We start from the raw sequence: 27,602 nt of genomic DNA on the forward strand, positions 1-27,602 counted from the left end.
AAATAAAACTTTATTAGAAAGCAGTCTAACTATACATTTTCATGTTTTTCATCGTAAATTGCGCTTTAAGCATAAGTTTGAAAGCCTGATTGACGTATTCTTTATTTTTATATTATAAAAGTTCCAAATATTGTAATTTATCTTCTAACTATTCATAAAAATTCTTTGCTTTAGTCTTTCGTGGCATTAATATCTATTAGTGTGCCCTTAAAACCATTGTCAGACAATTTAGTTTTCTATTCACTATTTTTCATTTTCAGATTCCGCATCTTCACCAGCACTTTCCTGTGCTTCCAATAAAATATCCAGTGCAGAATCAACATCTTCTACTGTTTTAATCGGAGGAACTTTTTCTTCATATTCATACCTTTTATCCTTAGTTTGTTCACGTCCAACTTTATCTGAAGTTTCATCCAATTTCGTATCGTCTGTCTCTGTTTTTAGATCTACTTCTCTATCGGAGACAGTGTCTTCATACACCGTATCTTTGCTCTTAAATACGAATTTTGTTTTAACCAGCTTGGTGTTATCAACTCCGAAATCATCCTCTGATTGTGCTACATCAACCTTCAGTTTCAACTCCTTTTTCGCTTTCTCCCTTTCAGCTCTCAATTCAGTCTCATCAGCTCTGAAATCTTCCACAATCTCAGTTTCAATGACATCAACTTCTTGCCCATCCTCAAAGAAGACCACAGTTTTGGAAGGTGCTCTTGAAAGCACGTCTTTCTCACTTTCATCAGAAATTTCAGACTCGCTGAAACTTGAATCACTCTCAAATGAATCTTCGTACGAACTTCCTGCGTCTTTAGCGACTTCCATTTCTCGTTCTTTGGCCTTTCTTCGAACTTCGGCAGCTATCCTTTTCGTCTCTTCCCTCTCTATTTCTTCCTTTTCCTTTTTAATCCTTTCATTTTCAGCTTTCCATTCTCTCCATTCCTCCAACTCCTTCTTTATTTTTTCTCGCTTTTTCTTTTGTCTCTCTCTTTCGCGCTCTTTGACTTCGGCTAGTTTTCGTTTCTCGTCGGCTTTTTTTTCTTCGGCAAGTCTCAATCTCTCCTCTCTCGCCTTTCTCCATTCTGCCGATGCTTTCTTCCACTCTTCCACTGCCCGCTTTCGCTCTTGTATGGCTTTCAGTCTTTCTGACTTTTCCTTGCTTTCCAATTCTTTCAACTCCTTTATTCGTTTGGCTTCTTTTTCAGCTTTTTCCATTTCAATCGCTTCTTTTTCAATTTCTTTTAATTCCTCTTTGTCTGTTTTGACCTTCTGAGGCTGAAGAGAAAAAAAATCAATTTTTGTTACAAATTAGCTTAACTCTTCTATAGTTGATTCAGCGTTTGCTAAACTCTCTAGACCCAAAAGACCCTCTTCTTTACAGAGAACTTGTAACTTTACTGTTTTTTTTTCTTCTCCCGTTTGTTATAAAATGGCAAATATCATCTCCCGTTTTTAGTTTTAAAGTCATTTTTAGGCCCGTTAAGAAAATTAAATTTAACTCTCTTAAAAATTCTAATAGTGTTGATAATCGCTGGGGCATTTACCACATTCCTTGTCCGTGCGGGCTTGGCTACACGGAACAAACTACATGCTCTGAAAAATTTAGACTTAAGGAACACGATAGATACATCAGTTATCATGAATACGCGAAACCATCACCATTGGATTTCTTGTTCATAAATTCAATTGCAAAAATTCTAAATTTTTTTTCACCCCAGTCACATCAGCTCATCTCGTACCATGAAATCTTGTTTCATTCCTATGAATCCTGATTCCCTTGTTAACTATTTAGTTCCTTACCCCCTCACCATGGCGAATGAAAATGCATCTTACCCTGATTTCCCTTCTCAGCCGCAGTGGTTTTTCTCGTTCTGTTTTTTCATCTTTATTTCTATTCTCTCTCTGCTATTGAGGTTTCTTCAGTTTTACATTCCATTTTTCGTTGCCAACTTCATGTTTGATAGTTCAAATCATTCTGTTTCTTCGTATTCACGTCTAGCAAGTATTGAAAATTGGCGTCTATTTTTGAGCTTTTGAAACATGTCCACTGATATTTCCAATTTATACATTTTTGAAACGAATTTAAGTTTTTTTAATAAAGTAATATCTAACAATTTCAGTTTCTGGGGATTATTTATTTAATAAAGTATCCTCCTTAGGAGGATTTTCAAGGTAAAGAGCCATTGCCCGGAATTCCATACGCTGACATTTCCTTTTAATCTAATCTGAATCCTATGAAATTGAGAGTAACTTTAAAAATTGAAGAAAAAAAACACGTTCCAACGACAAAAAAAACGAATTGATGCATAAAATAATATAAAAACTACATAGTGTGATAAACTTGAAGTCTCGAGAGGCTTTTGTAATTATGAAAGTAATTATTTTTGATTTTCAAATTCTGCTATCGAAAATAAGTTCTATTTGTTATATCAGTTTTTGGTAAATTGCAGACCCTCGCTTTTCTCCCCCTGCTTCAAAATGCATGAATGTGACATCAAGTCACCAGTTTAATTTAATTTCGGCATAATTTCGTTAATTCCTGTTACAAATCCTTATTCCCTGATATAATTCCTCTCGCCCCTTAATCTGTAGTGCAATGGGGACTTTCTCCCCCTGACGTTACGTTTTACATTCCTGAATTTCCTACCCTTTTTCTTAGAAAGACACCTGTTTGTCGGTATCTTTGATGTCAGCGTGCCTTACTAGATCGGAGATGTGTTTCTTAACCGTAGCGCTCGAAAAATAATTGTGGTTACATCTCAACTTGTTAAAAATAAGCAATTTAACTTTAACTTTAAGTAAGGGGATAAAAGGGAGAGCGTGAAAGGCGATCGACGGAGGATTCCGACTCAAGTCTTTGACGAGTGAGGACGTGTTCTTTCTTAGCGACTAATGCCGTATCACAGAACAGCTCGCGGCGGAAAGGTTTACCCTTCCGGCCGCTCACAAATTCCGACCTATGTAGACCAATCATCCTTAGAGGACCTACTATCGAACTGCGGGATTCCCCCGCAATATTTGCCACCTAAAGACGCAACCAAGCCTGAAATTGAAGACTTCTACTCAAGGTTTCCTTTAGAAGATCTGTATAAGGTGGATGAATATTATCATGTTTTCCTCAAAAAACTGGATCACACAGGGCCCTACTGGAAATACTTCGTTTCAAGATCTGAAGTTGCCCACAACCTCATGTTCAATCTTCGAAGAAAGAAACAGAAGGAGGAGGAACTAAAGTTAAGTGAAGCCACGGCTCCCACTCCCGAACCCTCAACTCAAACTACAGTTGTACTGGAAACAACCACAGTCACAGAACCAGACCTGAACTCAGAACCTTGTAAAGAGGCCTCGGCCTCTGATACAGAACCTCAGATCCAAAGCACCAACGAACCACCTGCTAAGAAGAGAAAAAAGAAGAAGAAACAAGTGAATGATGAGAATAAAGAAAAGACTGATAGCTGCCCTTCTACTTCTGAATCTCTTCCTCAGCCGGATACCCCCACCTCAACCCCCATGGATGCTACGGAAGAGAACCCCACTAAAGAGACGGAGCCCACTAATACTGATGTGAAAGTACAATCCAAGTATCTCAAAGTTCTCATACGTGGCCTTCCAAAGGACTTTAACCCTGCAGAAATTTCCCTAGAATTAGGAAAATTGAATTTGGAAATTTACAAGATAGTACAGTTCCAGAAGAGGGTGGGCGGGGCCTATAGGCCCCTCCCACTATTTCTAGTTATCCTGCCTAAGCTAGCCAATCACGAGAAGGTTTACTACACGGAGAAAATCAAGCAGTTCCCGGTTAGCGTAGAGCTTTTCCACGGTGGCCGGCGGCCACAACAGTGCTTCCGATGCCAAGGATTCGGTCACTCTCAGCGTACGTGCACAGAAAAACCACGATGTATGAAATGTGCTCAAGGGCATTTTTCGTATCAGTGTACTAAAAGCAGAGACACACCAGCTACTTGCTGCAATTGCGGAAAGGATCACACTTCAAACTTCTCTGGGTGCGAGGCCCGCCCCAGTAGAAAGAAAATCCACACCAAAGCTCACACTCCTGCAACATCAGCACATCGCCTTGTTTCACTCATGAAAGAATTACAAGAGCTCATGAAAGACCAAGAGGTGCTTTGCCTACTACAAACTCTACTAAAGGGGTTTTCCCCCTCTCAGTGATGTTCCTGATATTCCAACCAAGACTCACTTCTATAAGGACTGGATTCTCTAAACATCCCACAACTTTGAACTATTTTCGACATCCCACATTTCGACTAACACAGTTTCGATGGATCGGTTAGTGGCGCTTCGAGCCAAATGCCGAGATTAAATACATTTCCAGCGTTCCAGCGATCGACGGATTCGATATTTTGATGGTCAAACAATTTGCAGCACTCCGCTTAACGGAGTTTTGATATTTTTTGCTCCCACCTCCCTGAGGTGGAGAACTTTTCTTGGAAGAATGGCTTCCTTGCGCCATCTTTATTTTTTTGTTCTCTATAACCAACTCATGTGCTGCCATGCTATGACGTGGTCTACGAAGTTGTTTATGCTTGATCATGCAGCTCTTTTTAATGTGAAAGAAAAATTTACACTTATCCCTCCTGGCGGCGGACCCGTAATAACTCGGGAATCATTTCTACACGCAAAGCGGCAAGCCCGGAATAACTCGGGTTACCTATCTGCCTCTCTAGCGGCGTGCCCGAGTTTTTGGCTGGTGTTTATTTTCCTTCCCCTACGACCGCCGACTGGGTACTAATTGAGAGGTGGGGATAGCTGTCATCATAAATCACTATAACAGAGGAGTTGTGAGTTTATTTTGCAGTTCATTAGTAGTTAAATTGTACTGATAGCAAACGTTTTTGGTGAAGGAGAAAAATTAATTTAATGTTTTATTTTATTTTATTTATTTATTTTAACTTTTTTTCTTTTGCTAATATCAAATCAAACATTTCGTTCTTACATAGCCGCTTAATTTTTATTATTATTATTTTTTTTTAAATTGAAGTTTATCTTGGTAAAATTAGAAAAGTGTGTGGGGGGATATATTATCGCAAATTACTTTTAACTTTTTTATTATTAATTATTTGTTTATTTTGAATAAATTTTAAAATATCTCTATTAATAATGTTCTGCAGTTTCATTATAAGGACTGTAAATTCGATATTTTGATAATATTCATTAATTGAATTTTAATTTTTGAACTTAATAGGAAGAGATTTTAACTTAGTTTAGATTTTGACTTATTTTATTTCTTTCACATTATTTTAAAAATTTTCTAGCAAAAAAGGAAATGAACAAAAAGAAAATAATAATAACAATAAATAAATAAATAAAGAGTGAATAAATAAAATTATGTTTTTTTTCTTCATGTTTTAAGCATTTTCTTTGAATTATCGCATCTGAAATTTATATAGAAATAAAATTTAAAAAAAAATTTAACAGAATACGAAAGACAGTTATTGAAATTTTAAAAAATAACTTGCACATTCAAAAATTTTTTTGCAAAATGAAAAATCTTATAACCGCAAAGAAACCAACGAGATTAAATATCTTTTTAAATTTAATTTTAATTAAAGTTTAGATAAAATTATATTAGTTTAAATAATATTAGTTTATATAAAAACCATATAATAATACTTTGAAGCAATTTTTCCCAGCTAAACTCTGATTACTTCCTGTGACAATTTTAATATCAAGTGATACTATCAAGTAATTTATTAATAATGAGAGTAAAATTCTTAAAACTAAATAAGATACTTGTTTTATTGCTTCATAATAAATGAATTTAGCGAATTGCAAATTAGCATAGTTATTCGGATTCGGATTCTTATTATTTAACAAGAAATTACTTAGTAGTTTTCTTCTTCCTCAGAAAGTTATCTATTATTTAATAAGCTAATATTGTTTAAAAATGTATCCAAAACTAACTTCATTTTACTACAAAAAACAAGACTAGGTAAAAGAAAGAGTATAAAATAATTTTTATTTTTTAAAAGTTTTTTTTTTTCTATCAAAATTTTTTAATAATACTATTCTTATGTATTTGTTTCAAATTTCTGATTTAATTATAATCAATACATATTAAGGATAATAATCAAAGGAAAGGCAACGCAAAGTTAAGTTTTTTGTATTACACAGTTCTTTACTTTTACTTGACAAAAAAAAAAGGCCAAACAATCTAATATTTATTTAGGAAGGTGTAAAAAAGAATTTTTCAAAAATTAATATTAGAGAAATTACAGAAAATTATTTTTACTAGATAATTTAGCGAAATGAATACATGCTAAGATAGCATTTCGAACAGTTTAAAAAATGTTTAATTTTTTTACTTATGAATTAACTGTTGGAAAAATTTGACAACAAAACATTTGTTTCAAAAATATCAAATATGATGGTCCTGCAATTTTGGTTGTGGTTAAAATTCTAGAAAACATCGTTGAAGGTGTCACAATAAAATTATCTGCGAGATAAAGTATGGATAACTTTTAAAATTATATATCTATATATATATATATATATATATATATATATATATATATATATATATATATATATATATATATATATATATATATATATATATATATATATATATATATATATATATATATATATATATTCTGACAATGGTTGCAATTTTAAACACGAATTCTTCAAGATGAGCCTTAACAATAAATCTAATAGTGTATTATTCAAAAAGGTATATTAGCAGATTCAACTGATAAGATTTATTTCTTATTGCTTTTCTATTACATATAAAGCTGATTTTTAAAGGACATTTTATTTTCAAATTTTATTTTACTGTGAAGGTATTTTATTTTTATGCACAACTTTATAATTTTAGACAATAAATTAAATGTTTGGTTTTAATTTGTTTACTGTTAGTTAAGTTTTGTGCTATCCCTCCTTTTTCAAATTACATATATAAATACGTTTCTCATTGCAATCTATGATGCAATAATTTTTCTCCAGAAATGCTTTCCTGTAAGACGACAGATAGAAAAGAGAAAAATTTAAAGACTAGGTTTAAAAACAGAGTGTCAAGGATTCAGTTAGTGATTTATCTTCTTTCCAGAAATGTGCAAAGCTTGGAATTCCATTCAATTAGCAACTACTGGGCTGCGATACAGGAAATGACCCCTTGCAGAGAAGGAAATATCACTCTTTCAAAACGCCAATCTTCCCCCATGCATTGACTATACCTATTGTAATCTTAGAAAGTGATTATTCAAGAAATTTGTTGCAACATTTGCTTTCATTCTTTGAAAACTAACACTTAGTACACAGTGTTGACCCCAGGATATCTTCAGCTTCCTTCAGTTAGAATGTATTATTGCTTTTAAAGAAAGCGCAAAATGAAATATGCTACCTCTTTTTTTTCACTAATAAGTTCACTAATAAAATAACTAAATTGGTCATATCATCTAGTAAAAGTAGATTTAATATAAAACTTTGAAGTAGTGTAAATAAAGGGAGTATATACTCTCTTTCAAGGCTCCCAAGAGCTGAATATAGACCATTCTCAAAGTCTAAAATAGTTTTGTGACATTGAATTTTTTCACTCTATATTTAATTGGTAAAAAGATTGTCAACTGCAAATATTTTATGTTGCAAAAACTTTTAAACAATTATCTCTTATTGGTGTTGGATTTTCATGAAGTCGTGATTTCTTAAATAATGTTTGTTTTTTCCTTTTTCTAGATCACTGATTCCTAACCAAACTCTATATAATTTGTCCACAGCTTCCCAATCTGATTTCTATTCTTATTTCAGAATACGTAATTACTTTACTAACTTATAAACTTTAAATTTTAATAGGGATATCAGAATCAATACAGTTCATGTTTACTGAGTATATAATTATATTGAATCAATCAGTCATCATAAAATCGTTCTATTTAATGAAAAAAAAATTTGATTTTAGAATCGAAGGATTTTAAACCCGTTTTTATAAAGCTCTTATCAGCAATTTATGAATAGTAGTTTGAACAAAAGATTTTCTTTAATGCGTTATTTCGTATCAAATTAGTTACCACTTTAAAATCATTTCTATTTTTAAAAATTTCTCAAGAGCTAATAAGAAATTTTTTGATAATCTTAACTTTAGACTTTTAATACTAGTTTGAATTTCGTTATTGCTGAATATATTTCAATTAATCAGATTTGAAAAATATTTTGTGAAAGAAAATGCGTGCAAGTTGTTAGAAGATTACTACGATTATGCTCTTACTCTAGTGAGCTTCCAAAAAATGTGAATAGTATATAAAAAAAGGAAATTGAAAATTTTATACAAAAATACACAGAATTTAAACATAAATATAGGAGTCTTAATTAATAGTTTTTTTTTTTTTTTTTTTTAACATTATGAGCAGAAAATTGTTTTATTCTGAGAATACTTTCTTATTAAAAAGTGATTTTTTTAAAAACTAAAGTATATGATTTTCATTAGAGAAGCCAATGTTTAAATTAAATCACGAAATATGAAGTTTGATTGAAATATTTAGTTTTCCTGATTGAAATTCTAAACCTGGTCATATTATTATACTATAACTGAAAAATTAGGTTCAAATTCTGTTTAGTAGGGTTACATATCTTTAAATTGGCGTATGCAAAGGATATATGATTATGCAAGAAATTGAAAAAAAAAAATCTTTTAGTCACAGTTTGGATCAATCTGTGATTTCTTTCAATGACGTTTACTGATATGGATAGAGACTGGATATATAAATAAATATGAAGGAATCACAAAAAATGGAACCATTTCAAGGATATAAGTTCATAAATGTAGATTATGATCTTTGTGATTTTTTAAATTTACGTTTGTTTATTATAGGTCCGTTTTATTTATTACTAAAAAAAATTTTTTTCTTCTTTTTTTGTTCAATTATTGATTTGTTATAAAATAAAAAGTGTATACAATTCAAAATTCCAATAAAAGTAATACTGAGAAAAAATTTTGAAATCAATAGTAAATTTAAGTTTATATTTTTCCTTTATTCTTCTTTACACCGAAAAAGTAGAGATTTTAAACAAAAATAACCACAAGAGGAAATTCTATAAAAATTTTGCAATTAACCGCTACGTTTTTCATTTTAAACTTGTTTCAAGCTATTCTCTTAATCGTTATCTTATAGTTCATACCTAATGTCTACGGCATGCATAATGTGATGAATACTATTGAATATTCATAGATATCATAGACAAAAAAAGATTTTGCCAAAATGTTTCAAATTCCATCGGTTCGAAACAAACTATTTAAAATCAAGCCTACTTTAAATAGTAATTGCTCTCTAGGTATCCACCTTAAAATCAATCTAAAAACTGAAGAAAAAAATCGGAGAACTGTAAAGAAATGAATGTTCTTTGGTTATCTTCTTATGTTAAAGTTAAAAACTAAATTTTTTATTGAGTTATACAATGAATAATTTTTTAGAGTGATTAGGGGATGTGCTCGTTTTTAGCAACACCAACGTTTATTTGGGCTTTAAATAAGAATTTTCACTTATATTTTCTGTACTTTACTTATACATTTTTTTAAATTTAATTTTGAATGTCTGAAAATTTTAATAGATTTAAATCTGTTAAATTCTAAAAAATTCAGAAAAACAAGAAATTCTGAGCAGAAAAAGAAAATGAATAATAGCAAACCATGCTAATAACCATGCAACACACAGTTTGCTTGCATTAAAAAAATTTACGAGTAATTTTTAAAATTTTCATAGGTTAATATTAGCATTGACCCAAGAAATATATCGATTTAAAGGATACGCATTACTATTTTCAAACTAATTTAAATATTCCATAATGTTATTCAGAAATACATAACGTAAAATGAAGATAATGATCATGGTTTAGATTAAATAAAAGAAAAAGATTGCCAGTCTGCAAAATTAAATATTATAGAAAATTAAAGGATCTTAAAAGTAATTATAAACGATATGCATAGTGATGATAAGCTCTAAATCAATATAAGTTTAATAATAAAAAAGAAAGAAACTTAAACTACATAATATTGTTTTCAATGTTTATTTTTTTTATTTCAAGATTCATATTATATTTTTTTATTATTAATTTTTTATTTTAATTTTAAACTGGAATGGAAGAATTTACTCCGACCCGCCCTTATTTAGGGCATACGGGTAAATGTTTATTAAAATAAAAATAAAAAAAATCCAGAGAACTGTACAAACATAAATTACATAAAATACACATCAGACATGGCAACAGCCCATGAACATGGCGAATTTTAAACTGGAATAAAATTTGTCTAACTATCTTCATCAACGAGAAAGGCGAGGGCCATACAGTCATGTCTTTTAAATATAAATTGTAAAAAGATTAAAACATTCTGGAAACAAACACTGAATTGCAGGAGGATTAAAAAAAGATAGTTGAAAAGTGATCTACAAAACGAGTTCCATCCATCAAACTGTCATTCCCTTGGCTGACCCTCCCATCCAAAAGCTGACCACATAGAGCGTAAATAATTCCCTTAACTGCGAACGGAAAAAAAGGGGGGAGGCATTCCTTTTGTCTGACCCTTGCCGTTTCACGGACAACTCTGTTAAATATGCTCGACCTTCTAAGAGAAAAACTATTTTAAGTAAGCGCCACCAAGAGGGTTAATTAAAATTTGAACTTAGATCGCCAAAAAAAATCTTCAAAAGAAACATGAACGTTACCTTCGATTTTTAAAAATTTTATTTTGTGATGGAAAGCCGAGAAAATTCCTAAATTCTGGGGTATGCTCCAACCGTTGTTATTGCTGAAAGACCTCTGATTCCAGTAGCTGCTCAGTTCCCACTAAATGATGGGATAAAATGATCTTTCGCCAACCTACAGTCTTATGGATTTCATCTGGAATTTCCTTTTCCCTGAATACCCTGCCATTCACCCACTACTCCACCATTGGATACTATTTGCCTGTCTTTCAATATGGATCCGCCTAATGAAAAGAACTTTTTGGGTTTTCTAAAGTGACTATCTTTTTTCAGTGATTTATTCATCTAGATCTACTAGAAGATAACTCCAGGTAAATACTTGTTTTTATCCCTGTTTCTCCTTCAGATTGTTATATGGGTTATTCGGACACTATACGTAATTTTATTAATTCGGCCATATTTCTTCTAAGTTCAGTTGTTATTTTTATATATATAACTTTTTATTTCGATACCCAACCGTAAACAGTGCAATGAAACAATCCACTACCATAGGGAAATCGCGTGAAATCTAAGAGCTAATGCTGAACAACTTGTTTTGCAATATTAGCTCCAAAGCCTCATAGCCAAATACAAGGAGTGGCAGAGGATTATGTCTAACTGTTTTATTTACCATTATTTTTTTTTTTTTTTTAATTTTTTTTTTTGCATTCTGTTATGTCGCAACTTCACATCACCACGGTCATTAGTATTAAATACTTACCTTTCCCATGCGTGCACTTATAACTTTCTCTCTTATACGTTTTCTGAGGCATTTCATCTGGTACAAGACTTTTCTCCAATCTTTTGTATACTTCTGTATATTCGCTTTATGCTTCCTCGATAACTGGAGAAAAAAAAAGTGAGCAATCATTATTTTACTCAGATTTACTGCAAGTACTGGTTAATTACAACAGACAGACAAGTAAAAAACAGTACAGGATAAAACTGATTTTATTAACATAATTCATTCACATAATATGATTCACCAACACAAAGATCATTTTGCACAGATTTATTGTAAGTATTTTTACAGCCAGTAAATATTTTATAGCTGATTCCATGAACTAATTAATCATGTAATTCATTAACATAAGATTATTCACTAACTCAATGATCATTTTACACATATTTTTTATAAACAATTATAAAGCCAATAAATATTGCATTATATATCTGGTTCTACAAACTACTTAAACATCGTGTAATTCATTAACACAATATGATTCCCAAAAACAAGGATCACTTTGCATACATTAATAGTAAGCAGTTTTACAGCCAATAAACCATAATATATTTGATTCCATAAACTACTTAAAAATCTTACAATTCATTAACACAATATGATTCCTAAATTCAATGATCATTTTGCATACATTTATTGTAAGCAGTTTTACAACCAATAAGTATTCTATAATAAATCTGATTCCGTAAACTATTTAAAAATTATGCAATTCATTAACACAATATGTTTTACTAACCCTATGATTATTTTGCTTATATTCACTGTATGCAATTTTACAACCAATAAATATTCTATAATATATCTATTTCAATAAACTACTTAATTATGTAATTTATTTATAGAACAAGTTTCATTAACCCGATAATTATTTTACCAATACTTATTGTAAGTAGTTTTACAACCAATAAATAATCTATAATAGATCTGATTTCAAAGTCTATTGAAATATCATATGATCTATTAAAAGTTAATCATTATTTATATTTATAATAATTACTAACTGTTGAACTCAGCATTGTTATAACAGCAAAAAAGCACGTTGAGGTTTAAGTTGCGTGTAGGAACAGTACGTAATTCATTGAAACTAATACATGATTAAATAAAGCTGCAAGGTAGTCGAAATCACAGGATGGTTTCGTTTAAATATTCAAAAATAAAAGTATCCTCAATTGCATCAATACGTAATGCTAATCCTATGAAAAAAATTTTTAACAAACCACCAGATTAGCCATATCGGAGTAGAATTTAGATCCTTCTTGTGATCTTAACTCAAATGCGGGTTAATTCCATCGAAAAGTCCTCCACGAAGGCAAATTTCCCCGAATACTTGATCCAGCAGTTCTCTTGTCATCTGGATTGGGTTAAAAATTACAAAGCTATGTAGTAGAACATTAGTAGTCGTAAACCCTAAATAGGGTCGTCTGTTCAATGACAGCTATAAAATACAATTGTGAGAACATTAATTAACGAAAGACCATCAATTATTTTGAAAATATGCACTGATTTAAATTTTATTAATTTTTTTTAAAATATTTAGGAGATGAATGAGGAATGAAATTTTTTCATCACATTGGTTTATCATTACTAGTCTTAAAATTTGGTTTTATAACAGACAGTTGAATTCACAGGACTGAAGCGACATACAGTCTAGTTCTCTAATTTGGCTTTATAACAGACAGTTGAATTCACAGGTCTGAAGCGACATACAGTCTAGCTCTTAATTTGGTTTTATAGCAGACAGTTGAATTCACAGGTCTGAAGCGACATATAGTCTAATTCTTAATTTGGTTTTACGAGTTCATGCATAAACTGAAAAAGTAATGAGCTGAAATATGGTTCATATTTAAATAAAAATGATAAGAAAAGAAAAGAAAACGTTGAGAAGGATTACCGGAGGAAAAATACTTCTTCATTGTTGAGTTTGATTATTTTAATTATTTGCGAAATACTAAAGGAATTTTTTCATAAATTTATATCTTTTTCATAAATCATGCCCATTAATGTTATTAGTAAAAGCAACGTTTTGCAATTACTTTCTTCATAAACACTTCAATCGAATAATTTTATAAAAATAACTGAAATATTAAATTAATAATGGATTATTGATTAGATGTACATTTAATTACTGGTTTTAAAAAGCAAATCTGGTTCTAAAACTTTCGGAACCCTTATGATAATTCCATGGAATCCTAGAGTTTGGGCAACCACTTGCCTTCGTATATAGTATTAAATATATAAACAATACCTAGACAGGTAATAAAAAGTAATCTAAATACATGAACATAAAAACAATTGGCTTTATTAAGCAAATACTAATTTCAATACATTTAAAAGAATCTTATATGATTGAGCATCTAATTTTATTTTATTTTATAACCGTCGTTGAACAGACGACCCCATTTTGGGCTTAAGACTACCAATATTCAACTCCGTAGCCTTGTTATTTTGAACCCAATCCAGAAGACTATTGAATTTTTGGATCAAGTATTGAGAGAAATTTGCTTTCTTGGAGGACTTTTTGAGAAAACTAACCTACATTTTCGCTACATGGAGAAGAAATACACGAAAACCTTCCAAGGCTAGTCTGACGACCCGGGGACTCTAACCCATCATCCGTCAACCACTGACGATAGTTTACAACATCACTGTGGTCAATGCAAGAAGGGGCGGGAATTCGAATGGACCAGTCTTCGTTGGGATTCGAACCCGATTCACCTCAATGGAAGGCGAACGCTCTATCCCCTGAGCCACCACGACTCATTGAGCAGTTAATGAAGAGATCAGATATTTCATGAAAAAAAATAATTTGCTTTTACTGCTTTGTTCTGTTACTATGAAAATTTAATTTGCATAAACTTTTACCAAGTATTCATCCTCCAGTTTATGGTGGTTGTAATGCGAATGGCAATCGAGTAATCTCATTAACATAGCCTGATTATTGTATGCAAGTTCAATCATTTCTTGTTGTCGTTTCCAGGTATTCATGCTGTGGAAAAGAAATACATCTTAACAAAATAACTGAATCAAACTAAATGAACATCGGACAAAGATCATGCTTAAGTTATGAATATGCTTAAGTGTAGAAATAGCTTAGATATGCTTAAGTGTAGAAATTGTAACGTTAAAATAATTACTTCGTAGCCAATTTAATAATTGCGTAGCTATTTTAATAACTACATAGTCATGCCTATCAAAAGCAGCTTATTTAAAATTGAAACATTCTTAATGATTGACAGATGCTTTTTGATTGGCAATTGAGATAACTTTGTCAAATATTTTCTTTTCAATGTCTGCAGTTCGTCGAATGCTATTGAATGCTTCCTATTAATGAATTTAATACAAGTAATTTATTTAAATGATTTTTTTGTTTTCAAGCAAACCAAAGTAAAATAAATGACAACGAAACTTTCACGCTAAAAAATTTTATTGCTTGTGTTTGCTCTCAAGTTTCTAGCTGTGGCCAATCATTCAAAACGGAATCTCAAAGTTAAAAGTTTTGCAACTGGAGCTTCAGTATGGTAAAGTCACTAAATGGCGTTCGATAATAACTAAGAATACCAATATTTATATTTTATTTTATAACCGTCGTTGGAAAATCAAGCTTTGAAATTTTGAACCCAATCCAGAAGACAAGGAAACTCCTGAATCAAGTATTGGGAGATATGTTGTTTTCGTGAAGGACTTTTCGATAGAACTAAACAGCATTTCCGTTACTTGGTGAGGAAAATCACGAAAACCTCCGCTTGACGGCAATGGGACTCTAACCCATGATCCGTCTATCACAAAGGATGTTTTTACGTCAAGCACTGTGATTGGTGTATACTGGGAGCGGATTTCGTATCGACCAGCCACGGTTGGGATCGAACCCGGGTTATCTCATAGGGAAGCAAGCGATAATTACATTTAACACTTTTCTTTGCAGTAACTAAAACAATTTCTAACTCTTCATTTGAAAATAAGTTTTACTCTTTTTGCATCTTCCTCTTCAGATAAATCTCCCGGCACTACATCTTCATTTATTTTTACTGATTGCTAAGCACGCAAAATTAAATTCTTATGTACACGTACTTGAGGACTGTGCTTTCAAAATAAATGCGTCATTATATTGGATGAATATTATGCTTTGATCAAGATATCTACAATGACGAATTCTACCTTAGTTGAACTTCAATCCTCAAATAATTCATTCGTGATCACAAGTGTTTCATAAAAGTTTATTTAAAAAAAATATAGTATTTTGTTAAGTTTCATATACTTAAGGACAGTTTGTCTAATCATGAGTTATTGAATGACTACAATCAATTTATCGATCAATGTAAGTGTAATTTACTACATTATCTTTGTTTGATACTTTAAAACATTATATTAATATTTTTTTCTTTTTTTAGTACAAATTTCAACATTATTATGAGTAAAGGAAAAAATGTTAGCAATGAACAGAGATGTCGAATAGATACTCTGAGAAAAGAAGGTTTAAGCATTAGAAAAATCGGTAGGCGGTTAAAATGATCAAAAACAGCAGTTTTACAAGCATTGAAATCTATTCAAGTGACCAAAGTATGGAAAAGCTTCCCGAAAACCACGTCCTTGCAAAACTACCGAACGAGAAGATCGAATTATTCATCGAATTTCTGAAGCTGATCGTCACAAAACCGCCCATGACATAAGAAAAGAATTCCCTGAATTAACAGGCAAGCACGTAAGCAATAATACCATCAAACGGCGTTTAAATGAGTTTCGGCTTATGGGTCGCGTATGTAGGAAAAAACCGTTGATGTCAAAGAAGAATATAGCAGCTCGATTAGCTTTTGAAAAAAGACACCGAAACTGGACATCGGCTGACAGGAATCGAGTTATATTTACAGACGAATCGAAGTTAAACAGAATGGGCTCAGGTGGCAAAAGTTATGTGAGGCGTCGAGTCGGTGAAGAATTTAATGTACGGTGTACAAAATCAACTGTAAAAGGTGGAGGCGGCTCGGTGATGGTGTGGGGTTCACGATGTGGTCCAATTCATAAAATCGAAAGCATCATGAATCAGCATGTGTATGTGGACATTATCAAGATTTTTTTTCTGCCTTATTACAGGAAACTTCGTTTAAGAAAACCAAACATGCAAGCCGATAATGATCCAAAGCACACGAGCAAAACTGCGAAGGCCTTCTTGTCAAGCAAGAAAATTGAGGTTTTGCAGTGGCCTTCCCAACCGCCAGTTCTCAACCCGATCGAGATGCTGTGGATAGATGTGGATAAATATGTGAAACAGCAAAAACCAAAAAATTTAGGTGATTTAGGGAAATGTGTCCAAGAAGTCTGGGCAGCTATACCTCCTGAGCGATGTCAAAAATTAGTAGATTCGATGCCTCGTAAATGTGAAGCAGTAATTGCCGCAAAAGGCTTACCGACTAAATACTAGCTCCAAATCTTTATTTTTTTGTTACATTTTTTACATTGTAATTAATTTTATTAACGATTAAGAAATATTTATTTTGTTGTCCTTAAGTATGCGGAATGCATATTTTTTCTAAAATGTTACACAATTCAAGTATAACAGTTAGATAAGTGATTTTCATTGTGAAAATATATTAAAAATAAGTTATTTGCTCCAATACATAATTATCAATTCAATAAACTTATGCGTGAACAATAAATTTTGGATTTTACTTTTCATAAAGACATGTCCTTAAGTACGTAAGCGTCACTGTATAAATAGTTCTATGAGCTTAAGTGTCAAAAAAAAGCATCTTATAAAGTATTATTAATCGAAGCACCGGGAAGAAAAATTCCTTCGTTTTCTTCCCTGAACTGCTTAATGATAATACCGTATGTTATCATTGCTGTTATGGTTGATAAGAGTAAACGGCGATTAATTGCAAACATTTTCCAGGCTGTCAGTGTGCTACACTGTTTCGATTTCCGATACCAACAATAGTCTTTTTTTAACATGGGTCCAACTGATTCTAAGAAAAAATCATCTATCTGATTTAAGCAGCATTTCTGTACATAATCGGCCATGTATACAATTATCAAAAACCACACTGTTTCTTGAACGCAAACAACTATTAATTCAGCAGAAATACTATTATTACCATAAAATATAGTAAGCAACCAAAATATACGTATTGTCATTTTCAATAAGCAACAAAATATAGGGTATGACATAATATTTTCCACTCTTTCAACTGAACTCAAAAGATGTTTTAGCTGATCCCATTCTATTTTTCCTTTTGAGATTTTGAAATTTGTTATTATCAAAAAGCAAAATGCCCAGTACAGAAGTAAAATGGCAAAATATGTACCGTTGTTCCAAACGCGCATTATTAAATCTAAAAGATATGTTACGTATAATGCTTTGGCATCGTTTAAATTAAAATGCCAACAATTACTGGTACGTGGTAAAAGAGAATGATTCAGTTTGCTTATAAGTATAGTAATGTTTGGACAGAGAAATAAAAAGAAACAGCACATAAAAAAAGAGCATCTTTTCTTATGAGAGCTTTTATCACAAAGAAATAATAGTAATTTGTGAATATTCAAACGTTGCATAAGAATATACAACCACAATATTGTAACTAAGATTTCTGCAAAGATCTGAATGACAACAAAATTATTTCGCAGGTATTCGGAATCTTTTAAGCTACAGAATACATATCTTGCAAGTATGATAGCTTTCAATGAACAATAACTGAAAATTATTATCCAAAATTTAAAACTTTTCCTTTGAGTTGTGATTCCTATAGAAAACATTAAAATGGCCAATAATTTTGAATAATTCATTTTTTAATAAGTGAAGAAAAAGAACACTCCGATGAAAAATGTAAAAACCTTTTTCTTTTTTTAAATTAAACTTTATAGAATTTTTATCTAAATTAATAGAATTTTATCTAAAAGAGATTAATTTAGCTCTCTTATATGAGCTGCAGCTCTCCGTCACTATAATTTCTATCCTAATCCATCAAGCTTCTAACAGAAAGATTGAGTGTGCAATTAAAAATGGATCGTACAGCTTAAGCGCGGCGTAAATAAAATACCACTACCAAAAGAAAAATTTTATTTTAAAATAATTATTACATTTAATGCTTTTAAGTCGCAATTTCAAATGTTCTATTTTTAAAGAGTAAGTGATTGCGCATCAAAATGTGTTTACATGAATATCATTTCATTATAATTATTTTAAAAGCGCTAAATTATTTGAACATGAATCAAGATAATAACAAGAGTGTATAGGATGATCAAGGTGGCTACTGCACGTGCTCAGAGCACTAAAGGTAAAACTGAAGCAGCCAAACAACGCACTGGAACTTATTTTCCGAAAGCACTTCGTAATGAAAATATTTTTTATAGCAAAGAGAATATGTATCAATGGTTTTAACCTTTTAATTTCGTGAAAGTTTTTATGATCAATCCAACCTCCTTTTCTCTGAATTGTCGCCAATCGATCCATCAAGTGTTTGTTGTCTCTTTGAATGGCACAAAAACGCTCTTGTTCTAGCTAAAAAGGAAATCAATAAATGAATTACTAGCGGAAAAACTATCGTCTTAGATTTATGAAAGTGCCTTTTACCAAACTTTCGGCATACACTTATCATTTTTTTTAATCATTTATCTTATTTCAGCTAATTTTCTGTCAAGTTCATTTTATTTCATTTATCAAAATTTTGACTTTCGCAAAAAAAAAAAAAAAAAAAAAAAAAATCGAGTACAGTCGGACTTCTATTTAACGTACTTCCGTTTTACGAATTTCTCTATTTTGCGAATTTTTTTGTGGAACCAAGAATATTGTGGAAATTTCTTCGTAAAGTAACTTATCGTAACATAACTTCGTAAACTTTTCCTTTAACTAATTTCTTTTTTTTTTCTTTTTTGAGATCAACTTTCCCCATTTCCCAAAATATTTGAGAAAATTATAAACTTTTTAACGCATTTTATGGGGGAATGTTTATAAGTATGTGGAACTTTTTCAAACGAAAAACTCAGACAAAATTAACGGACTTAACCAATAGCAATTAAAATTAAGAACGCATGTGATAATGTATGTTTAAAATTACTTTTATAATAAATGCAGCAATAATTTCAATATATAAAAATTCAGCTTTTTTATTCAGTGAAAAATATATGTAGAATGACAGTTTAACATTGAATAATATTCTGTTCCATTCTTACTTTCTTTGCAGATTTCTTTTATGGTTACGATTTCTAAAATAAATAATAGATAATAATTAACAAGATAAAGGTGTATCAATTGCAATTTTAATTATTTCCAGTATTTATGAATTTAATACCTGTTTTGTGTTGAGTAAGTATTTCAAATGGTGATTTTCTATTTAATAAATTTGCTATATAACGAACTTTTTTTCGGGATTTAGCGACTTCGTTAAATAGAGGTCCAACTGTATTTGCGTTTTTTATTCCTTTTTAGACACATTTTATACACATTCAGCTCACAGTTGCACCACACACACACTGGTATACTTATTGAGCCACTGAGTGGTAAGGGCAAATTTGCTGCACTACATATTGTAAATAGTTAAATAATTTCGAAAATTTATTATCATTTGGTTAGAAAAGCAACATAAATTAATTAAGAGCTTATGTAATAAATTAATCACCAGTCGAAATTTCGACCATTTTTTACTATAGTTATTAGAGATCTTGAACTGAGTCATTCTACGTAGTCATTATGCAACTATCAGTCCTTTTCTTAACTACTACAAACAGAATCAAATGGTATTGAGTATTTATCATCAACCGAATTTCCCATTCCCCTTTCAATTCTACTGGAGTCTGATGACAATACACGACTAAATTTTGCTAGAACCTGAGTATAGTGCCAATCAAAGTTCCGACTTCAACCGGAACACTGTGCCAGATGACAATGCAAATTTCAATCGTTCCTTGGCCCCTATAGGCAGGTCCTTTAGACTAGCTTCGATGCCGGGAGGGACATTGCACACGTGTAGAAACCGAGCCCGTTAACGGAAAAAATAAAATTTAATCATACATCCAACTTTTAGCATGAGAAATTGAACCCCGGCCGAAGTTTTATGAAACGAAGACTCTGACCACCGCAATGAGCGAGCGACAACTTACTTAAAAACTGAATAGTAACTATCTCTGAAATATTTGAGATTAAGTCCCTTTTGGAAATGCATCCAGTATTTTCCGTTATTCTACTAACGAGAAATTTGTTAATATGTGTTTGATCTAGAATTCTGATCAAGTAACTATCTTTGAAATATTTGAGATTAAGTCCGTTTTTGGAAATGCATCCAGTATTTTCAGTTATTCTATTAACGAGAAATTTGTTAATGTGTGTTTGATCAAGAATTCTGATCAAGTAACTATCTTTGAAATATTTGAGATTAAGTCCCTTTTTGGAAATGTATCCAGTATTTTCAGTTATTCTATTAACGAGAAATTAGTTAACGTGTGTTTGATCAAGAATTCTGATCAAGTAACTATCTTTGAAATATTTGAGATTAAGTCCCTTTTTGGAAATGTATCCAGTATTTTCAGTTATTCTATTAGCGAGAAATTTGTTAATATGTGTTTGATCAAGAATTCTGATCAAGTAACTATCTTTGAAATATTTGAGATTAAGTCCCTTTTTGGAAATGCATCCAGTATTTTCCGTTATTCTATTAGCGAGAAATTTGTTAATATGTGTTTGATCAAGAATTCTGATCAAGTAACTATCTTTGAAATATTTGAGATTCCCTTTTTTGAAGTCCCTTTTTGGAAATGCATCCAGTATTTTCAGTTATTCAATTAACGAGAAATTTGTTAATGTGTGTTTGATCAAGAATTCTGATCAAGTAACTATCTTTGAAATATTTGAGATTAAGTCCCTTTTTGGAAATGTATCCAGTATTTTCAGTTATTCTATTAACGAGAAATTAGTTAATGTGTGTTTGATCAAGAATTCTGATCAAGTAACTATCTTTGAAATATTTGAGATTAAGTCCCTTTTTGGAAATGCATCCAGTATTTTCCGTTATTCTATTAGCGAGAAATTTGTTAATATGTGTTTGATCAAGAATTCTGATCAAGTAACTATCTTTGAAATATTTGAGATTCCCTTTTTTGAAGTCCCTTTTTGGAAATGCATCCAGTATTTTCAGTTATTCAATTAACGAGAAATTTGTTAATGTGTGTTTGATCAAGAATTCTGATCAAGTAACTATCTTTGAAATATTTGAGATTAAGTCCCTTTTTGGAAATGCATCCAGTATTTTCAGTTATTCTATTAACGAGAAATTTGTTAATGCGTGTTTGATCAAGAATTCTGATCAAGTAACTATCTTTGAAATATTTGAGATTAAGTCCCTTTTTGGAAATGTATCCAGTATTTTCAGTTATTCTATTAACGAGAAATTTGTTAATGTGTGTTTGATCAAGAATTCTGATCAAGTAACTATCTTTGAAATATTTGAGATTAAGTCCCTTTTTGGAAATGTATCCAGTATTTTCAGTTATTCTATTAACGAGAAATTTGTTAATATGTGTTTGATCAGGAGTTAGCGTAACAAGAATATCAGTTCGTAACTATAGTAACTAACTGATATTTTTTTGTTTTTCTCTCTGTATTTTTACAGAAATATTACATAGTGTATTAACATTAATATGATATTATAATACAATACCTTCATTCTTCCTAACTAATTATACAGTTAAGTCTTCTTAATGTTTCACCGTAAATATAATTGATCAGCATGAGCGCTAATTAACTTTTTAATAGCTGACAGGGTACATTCTAAACAACGTGTTATTAGTTAGTATTAATTAATTTAATAAACCATACATATAAACGCATCTCAAACGGAAGAAAACGCGAGATTTTATAATACATTATACCTAGATCATTTATTATATTTAAAATCAGTTCATTGTAACTAATCAAAATTTTACAATTTACAATAATTATAAAATCAATTTTGCATAAAAGTCAATATTATAGACTTTTTGGAAGCATAGAAAAGATAAAAAATTAAGTTTTGAAAAAAATGAATGATTGCGTTCAATTCTACTATTAAATGCCTTAAAAATCAGTAATCCAATAATTAATAACTGGAATTTTATACCTTGTAAAATATGAAGTGCGAGTTTAAGACTTAAATTATTTTTCAGAATGTATTAAGAGTATTTCTCAGCTTATTTCAACCTTTTATATGAAACAAAATATGAATCTTCCAAGTAAAAAAAACAAACAATCAGCTTTATTTTATTTGTCTTTGCTTTAAATTAGTTATCTACTTTTCGAGCAAATCACGAAGAACTTCGTGACGACATTGTGTTATTATCGTTCTTCTGAGTTACGAAAGTCAAACAATCATTTTTTTTAACAGGTTATCAGTAAAAAAATGTAAACACGTCATAAAAACAAACTTCATTTTTCTTTGATTGGGACATCCTTACGAAACACACACGCGATGGAAGTTATATTTGTTTACAAGAATTTATCAATGAAAGTTCTGGAAGTTATAAAATATTTTAAGATAGTTTTTTTATGTTAATCAAAAACAAAGAATTTAAAGTAGTAATTTCGAGCATAATAACATGCTACAAATATTTTGTAAAATGCAATGAAATTATATATTTTTTAATAACAATAATTTTAATTTTAATTATATTAAATTATCAGGAAAAGTTTACATGTGAAAAAAAGAAAAATTTTATTAATTAAAAAAAAGTTAAATTTTTTGAGAGAGTGCTTAAACAAGACTAAACATGCTTCAAAAGTTTAATTTATGGATCTATGATGGAAATCGAAAAATTATGTAATCGTATTGGTGAAATAGAGTAGAGAAACGCGGAAAAGTATTTATCTCTCTATATTAAAGAATCGTTCTACGTTAAACTGATCACCCAAGCCGGAACATCTGCATCGTGACCCAAGAATCCAAGATAAAAAAAACTGGATTTGGCTCAGTAGGTCTTGGCCTGGCCCTTCATGTGCTGTCGTGCCACTGAAAAAAAATTTTTTTTTTGTTTTCAATATATTATGAATTTTGGAATAAAAATATAACTGGCCTGGAGTTTCTTTGGTTTGTAATACAGATGTGGATGTGTGCGTGGTGCTTTATCGTCGATTCTGCTTTTAGCTATAAAAAAAATAATAATAATCTGTAATAATGAAACTATCAACAAAAATACTCAAGAAGATTACATTACACCAATTTGAAATAATTATCGAAATATTATTGATAAAATGTACAAGGAGTACAAAACCAGAAAGTTTAACTTCTATTATAGACATAATTATAAAATAACAAAGTTATAAAGAGTTTTTTCAATTATCGTTTCAAGAATATTCTAAAATTCTAGAGAGACAAAAATTAAACGTGTCCTTTTTAACTTTGAATAATACTTAAAATCTTGTTTTATGCTTCAGAGAGATATTAATGTAATCGCATGTAATTAACGAAAAAAAATATAACAGTATATACTCTCTCTCTATATATATATATTTTTTTTAATATTCGAATGCAAAGTGATTCGCAATTACCATTTTTAATAGACATTCTTAGAACGCAATATTACACACACAATAGATCATGCGCTCACTAGAGATCGAGTTTAATATTATACACACACTAGAAGTCGGAAATCAATATTTAAGCAAAGAAAGAACAAAACATTAATTAAAATCTGACAATTCACAATAGAGGATACAGGCGCTTAAAACATAAAAGCCTATTCGATCGCTTAAGGTAATTGAGTTTAAAAAATATATGATTATCTGCGACTTTCAATCCAACAGTCGAGCTTATTTTGATGTTTTAAATTCCTCCATTCTCAGAATCCATTTAGCCTGTAACAGAATTAACTGTGTGGATCTGCATTGATTCAAATTTAACCTAATACAGTCAGACAAAGACTATTAAAGTAAAAGTTAAGCTTAATGTAACAATTGCACATCAAATTAGCACATATAAGTTAGGTTAAAAATTATGTACAAAAAAGTATTGTTAAAAATTTATATTTGCCATTTTAGATTTCAAAAAATGTACACTTTTAAATTAAGAGAATAACTGAAATTCAAAAAAAAATGAAATAAATGACTGCACAGTCAATAAACAAGCAACTTTCAAAAATTAAGAATTTATGTTTAAAATTTTTTGGATCTCTTAAATTCCTCATTCTTAAAAATTCTTAATAATTGAAAAAGATTATTTGGAATTTTTGAAAGTCACCACTTTTCTTTTGCTTATATGCTTCTCGTTGCTTCTGCAGATTGGCAAAAAAATTTTGTTAAAGGGTTGAAATAAATAGCGATTGAGTAAATGAATTTTCTCAAATGAATTTTCTGTTCCTCCTCTCAGTATTATTTTAGGCTTGTTTTTTAAATCAGAGATAAAATAATAATAATAATAATCAAATATAAGAGTCTTTTTTTCTTTTTTAATCTCAGATGGAAAATAGTCTGCATATTCTCAGTCCTCCCCCCCCCCCTTCAATGTCATGATGGGGGATATCTGCTACCATTAGCATGCATTTGTCAAATTTTAATAACTATATTGCTCTTTTCTCGATTGAATATTAATTCTTCTGCTCGTAATGTATGTGTAATGTTTACTTCACTTTCAGAATTCAGAACAAGAATTTTAAAAATATTCATTAAAGGCAGTAAATATAGAACACCTTGTCAATATATTGTTGGGTGGGTTAACGACACATACATCCAGTTAAAGTGGGGTACCCATTTGTGGCCTGCCTCGGCAACCACTGATTTTCCAAAGAATATATAATGTGTAATGTCACTTATATATTCTTTGGATTTTCCTCCAAAAAAACTGAAATGATGAAAACACTGTCGGGTAAACCGGTTAGAAATCCGCTTATTCTCACTTTCCAACTGACTCGCCTAAAGAGATGATGCGTCTTCTAATCTGGAATGTCTTATTTTTACTATGTAAGCCTTTAATTATCTATTTCATTATACATTAAACTTTCTCGACTTTTAAGTTTTTTTCTTCCTTATTTTCTGTAATTTGCTAGATGAATAATTCAATTCCTTTTTACTCATTCAATTTAGAAATATAGCGAGTGACTCTTAACTTTAAATTAAAGCACGCATGTGCTACACCATTTAACCAACCACTAAAGTTTCCAACACTTAAACCCCATTAATATTATTTTTGATTTTTGTCATGAAATCAAATTTTTTGACAGATAAATATTTGGCAAAAGCAAAATATTTTATGTAGAATGATCTGTAATTCTCAAGAAAACTTAATGAAGAAATTGGAGGTTATTAAAAATTGAATAAAGACTTTATACGTTTTCTTTAATAATACCTTACTTTTAATAATATTCTTTACTGAATTTTGTTATACATTTACCTGAAAACGAGTTTGGGTTATAAATTTATCGTGTTTTAAACTCATTTGAAATTTTATATGTATCTGCCTTTCCGATTTTGTTTAATCAAATTGTCTTTTTTATTTATTTATTTTTTTGGTTCCCTCCAATGAATGAGGAAAAAAGTGCAACTTTAAAATCTTAAATAGGAACCCCATTTCCGCTTTAGATTTGGATTCTTTATAAGTAAATTCATTGAACTGATTTTTCATTGATAAAATTTGGGTTTTAAAATTTTCTCAATGACATAACATTTAAAAGATATATGCATATATTAAAAATAAATATTTACTACTTATCCCACAACAGAAAGTGGAAGATTGAGTAGTTTTCCAAAATATTAAACTCGTCTATTTTTAAGTTTTTGTTCTAAGTTTGATATTTTCAAATGCCTCCGTCTTAAATAGTCCAAATTTGCAAAAAATAGAGGTTCTGGTTCTCTTTCGTTAAAGGGGCTGTTGGCGATAGTTTAGGTAAGGTGGCATTGACCGTTATACTTTTACCGAGTGAGTATGCTTACACAGATGATTTTTTAAAGTTAATTACCACACCCGGTATACACTTCTCTGATGTTGTTTTTTTTTAAGATTAATTGTCACTGCCTGGTATACACTCATACGCAATTTAGCCTTATCACACATGTATACGAAAACTTACACTGGATTTTGAGGTTGACAGGTTGTATTTGTATCATTGAAAAGATATTATCGGGAAATATTTCATTCAGATATGTTTAGTTTTAGATCCTAGTATTTTTTGAGATAATGCACCATTTTCATACTTTTCAGAAACCCTGTACAAGAAACTTAAAACTTGCTAATAGAACCACATTTTTCAACTGTAGAGCACACTGTATTACTCTTTCCCTCTTTTCTTATTCTTTAAATTGATGTTTCAGTTTATCGCCATGGCTACTACCAGATAGTTTTCTTTCACACGATACTTCAAAAAACTCATATATAAAATATCAAAATCATTAGAGTGTTAAGACTGGTATACTCTTTGAAATTAAGTATTCGTGCTTAAATGGATTCTGTCTCACTTTACGTTAATTTTAAATAATAAGGTACCAAAAGAAATTAAAACTAGTACCTGTTTCAACATTATATCGGTGATTGTCATAGTTCAGGCAATCCTACTTATACTGAAGATATTAATTTGTGCTGGTTTTCTTAAATTGGTGTCTCAATTTTTCGTCGACGGCAACTGTCAGATAATGCTTTATATACGATACTTCAAAAAGCTCATATATAAAATATCAGAATCATTAGAGCATTAAAATTAGTATATTCTTTGAAATTAGGTATTCTGACTTATTTTGATTCGGTCTAACTTTTCTTGAATTTTAACTAACAAGGTACAAAAAATTATTAAGAGTACCTGTTTTAACATTATATCTGTGATTTTCATAGTTCATGCAATCCCACTTATACTGAAGATATAAATTTGTGCTGGTTCTCCCAAATCCTTTTGTTCTGGAGGCTTCATAAATTTGAAACATTTTATATTTTTTTAAATATTGAGTACATTAAAAATTAAATAGCTTTTCAGAATATTTGAGACGATGAGCTAATAATATTGAGTGGATCAATAAATTTTAAATCTAATAAACAAAGTTGTTTTTTCTTCTTGCTTATCAGATGCTTTAGCTAGCTTTCAATTTAAAATTCATAAATTACTGATCTAGATCAGCGCGGGATAGTCAATGGTGAACTGGATCAGCAACTTAATTGTTTAAATTGGGCCTCGCTAAATTTTATTACAAATGCATGAAACTAGTGAATTTTTTTACTTTTGTGTCAAAGACC

At 30.5% G+C, this 27,602-nt stretch overlaps 2 protein-coding genes across 2 annotated transcripts in view; one reads left to right on the plus strand and one right to left on the minus strand.

The window, feature by feature from the left end:
• Positions 1–27,371, minus strand: LOC107457230 (uncharacterized). The gene is made up of 6 exons (XM_071180192.2): positions 27,175–27,371; positions 23,464–23,534; positions 18,807–18,925; positions 14,296–14,419; positions 11,413–11,535; positions 1–1,269 (listed from the first exon to the last, which is right to left on the minus strand). The coding sequence occupies exons 1-6, from the start codon at positions 27,293–27,295 to the stop codon at positions 244–246; spliced, it is 1,584 nt and encodes a 527-aa protein (XP_071036293.2). The 5' UTR covers positions 27,296–27,371; the 3' UTR covers positions 1–243.
• The window catches only part of LOC107457231 (phospholipid hydroperoxide glutathione peroxidase-like), a 32,152-nt gene continuing 29,834 nt past the window's right edge, over positions 25,285–27,602 (plus strand). Inside the window, exon 1 of the mRNA XM_087159280.1 lies at positions 25,285–25,345. Within this exon, the coding sequence (XP_087015406.1) occupies positions 25,306–25,345 (40 nt within the window). The 5' untranslated portion in view covers positions 25,285–25,305. The remainder of the gene's footprint in view (positions 25,346–27,602) is intronic.

This window comes from Parasteatoda tepidariorum, chromosome 1 (assembly GCF_982258835.1).
Source record: "Parasteatoda tepidariorum strain Cologne lab strain chromosome 1, Ptep-v5.0, whole genome shotgun sequence".
Lineage (NCBI taxonomy): Eukaryota > Metazoa > Arthropoda > Arachnida > Araneae > Theridiidae > Parasteatoda > Parasteatoda tepidariorum.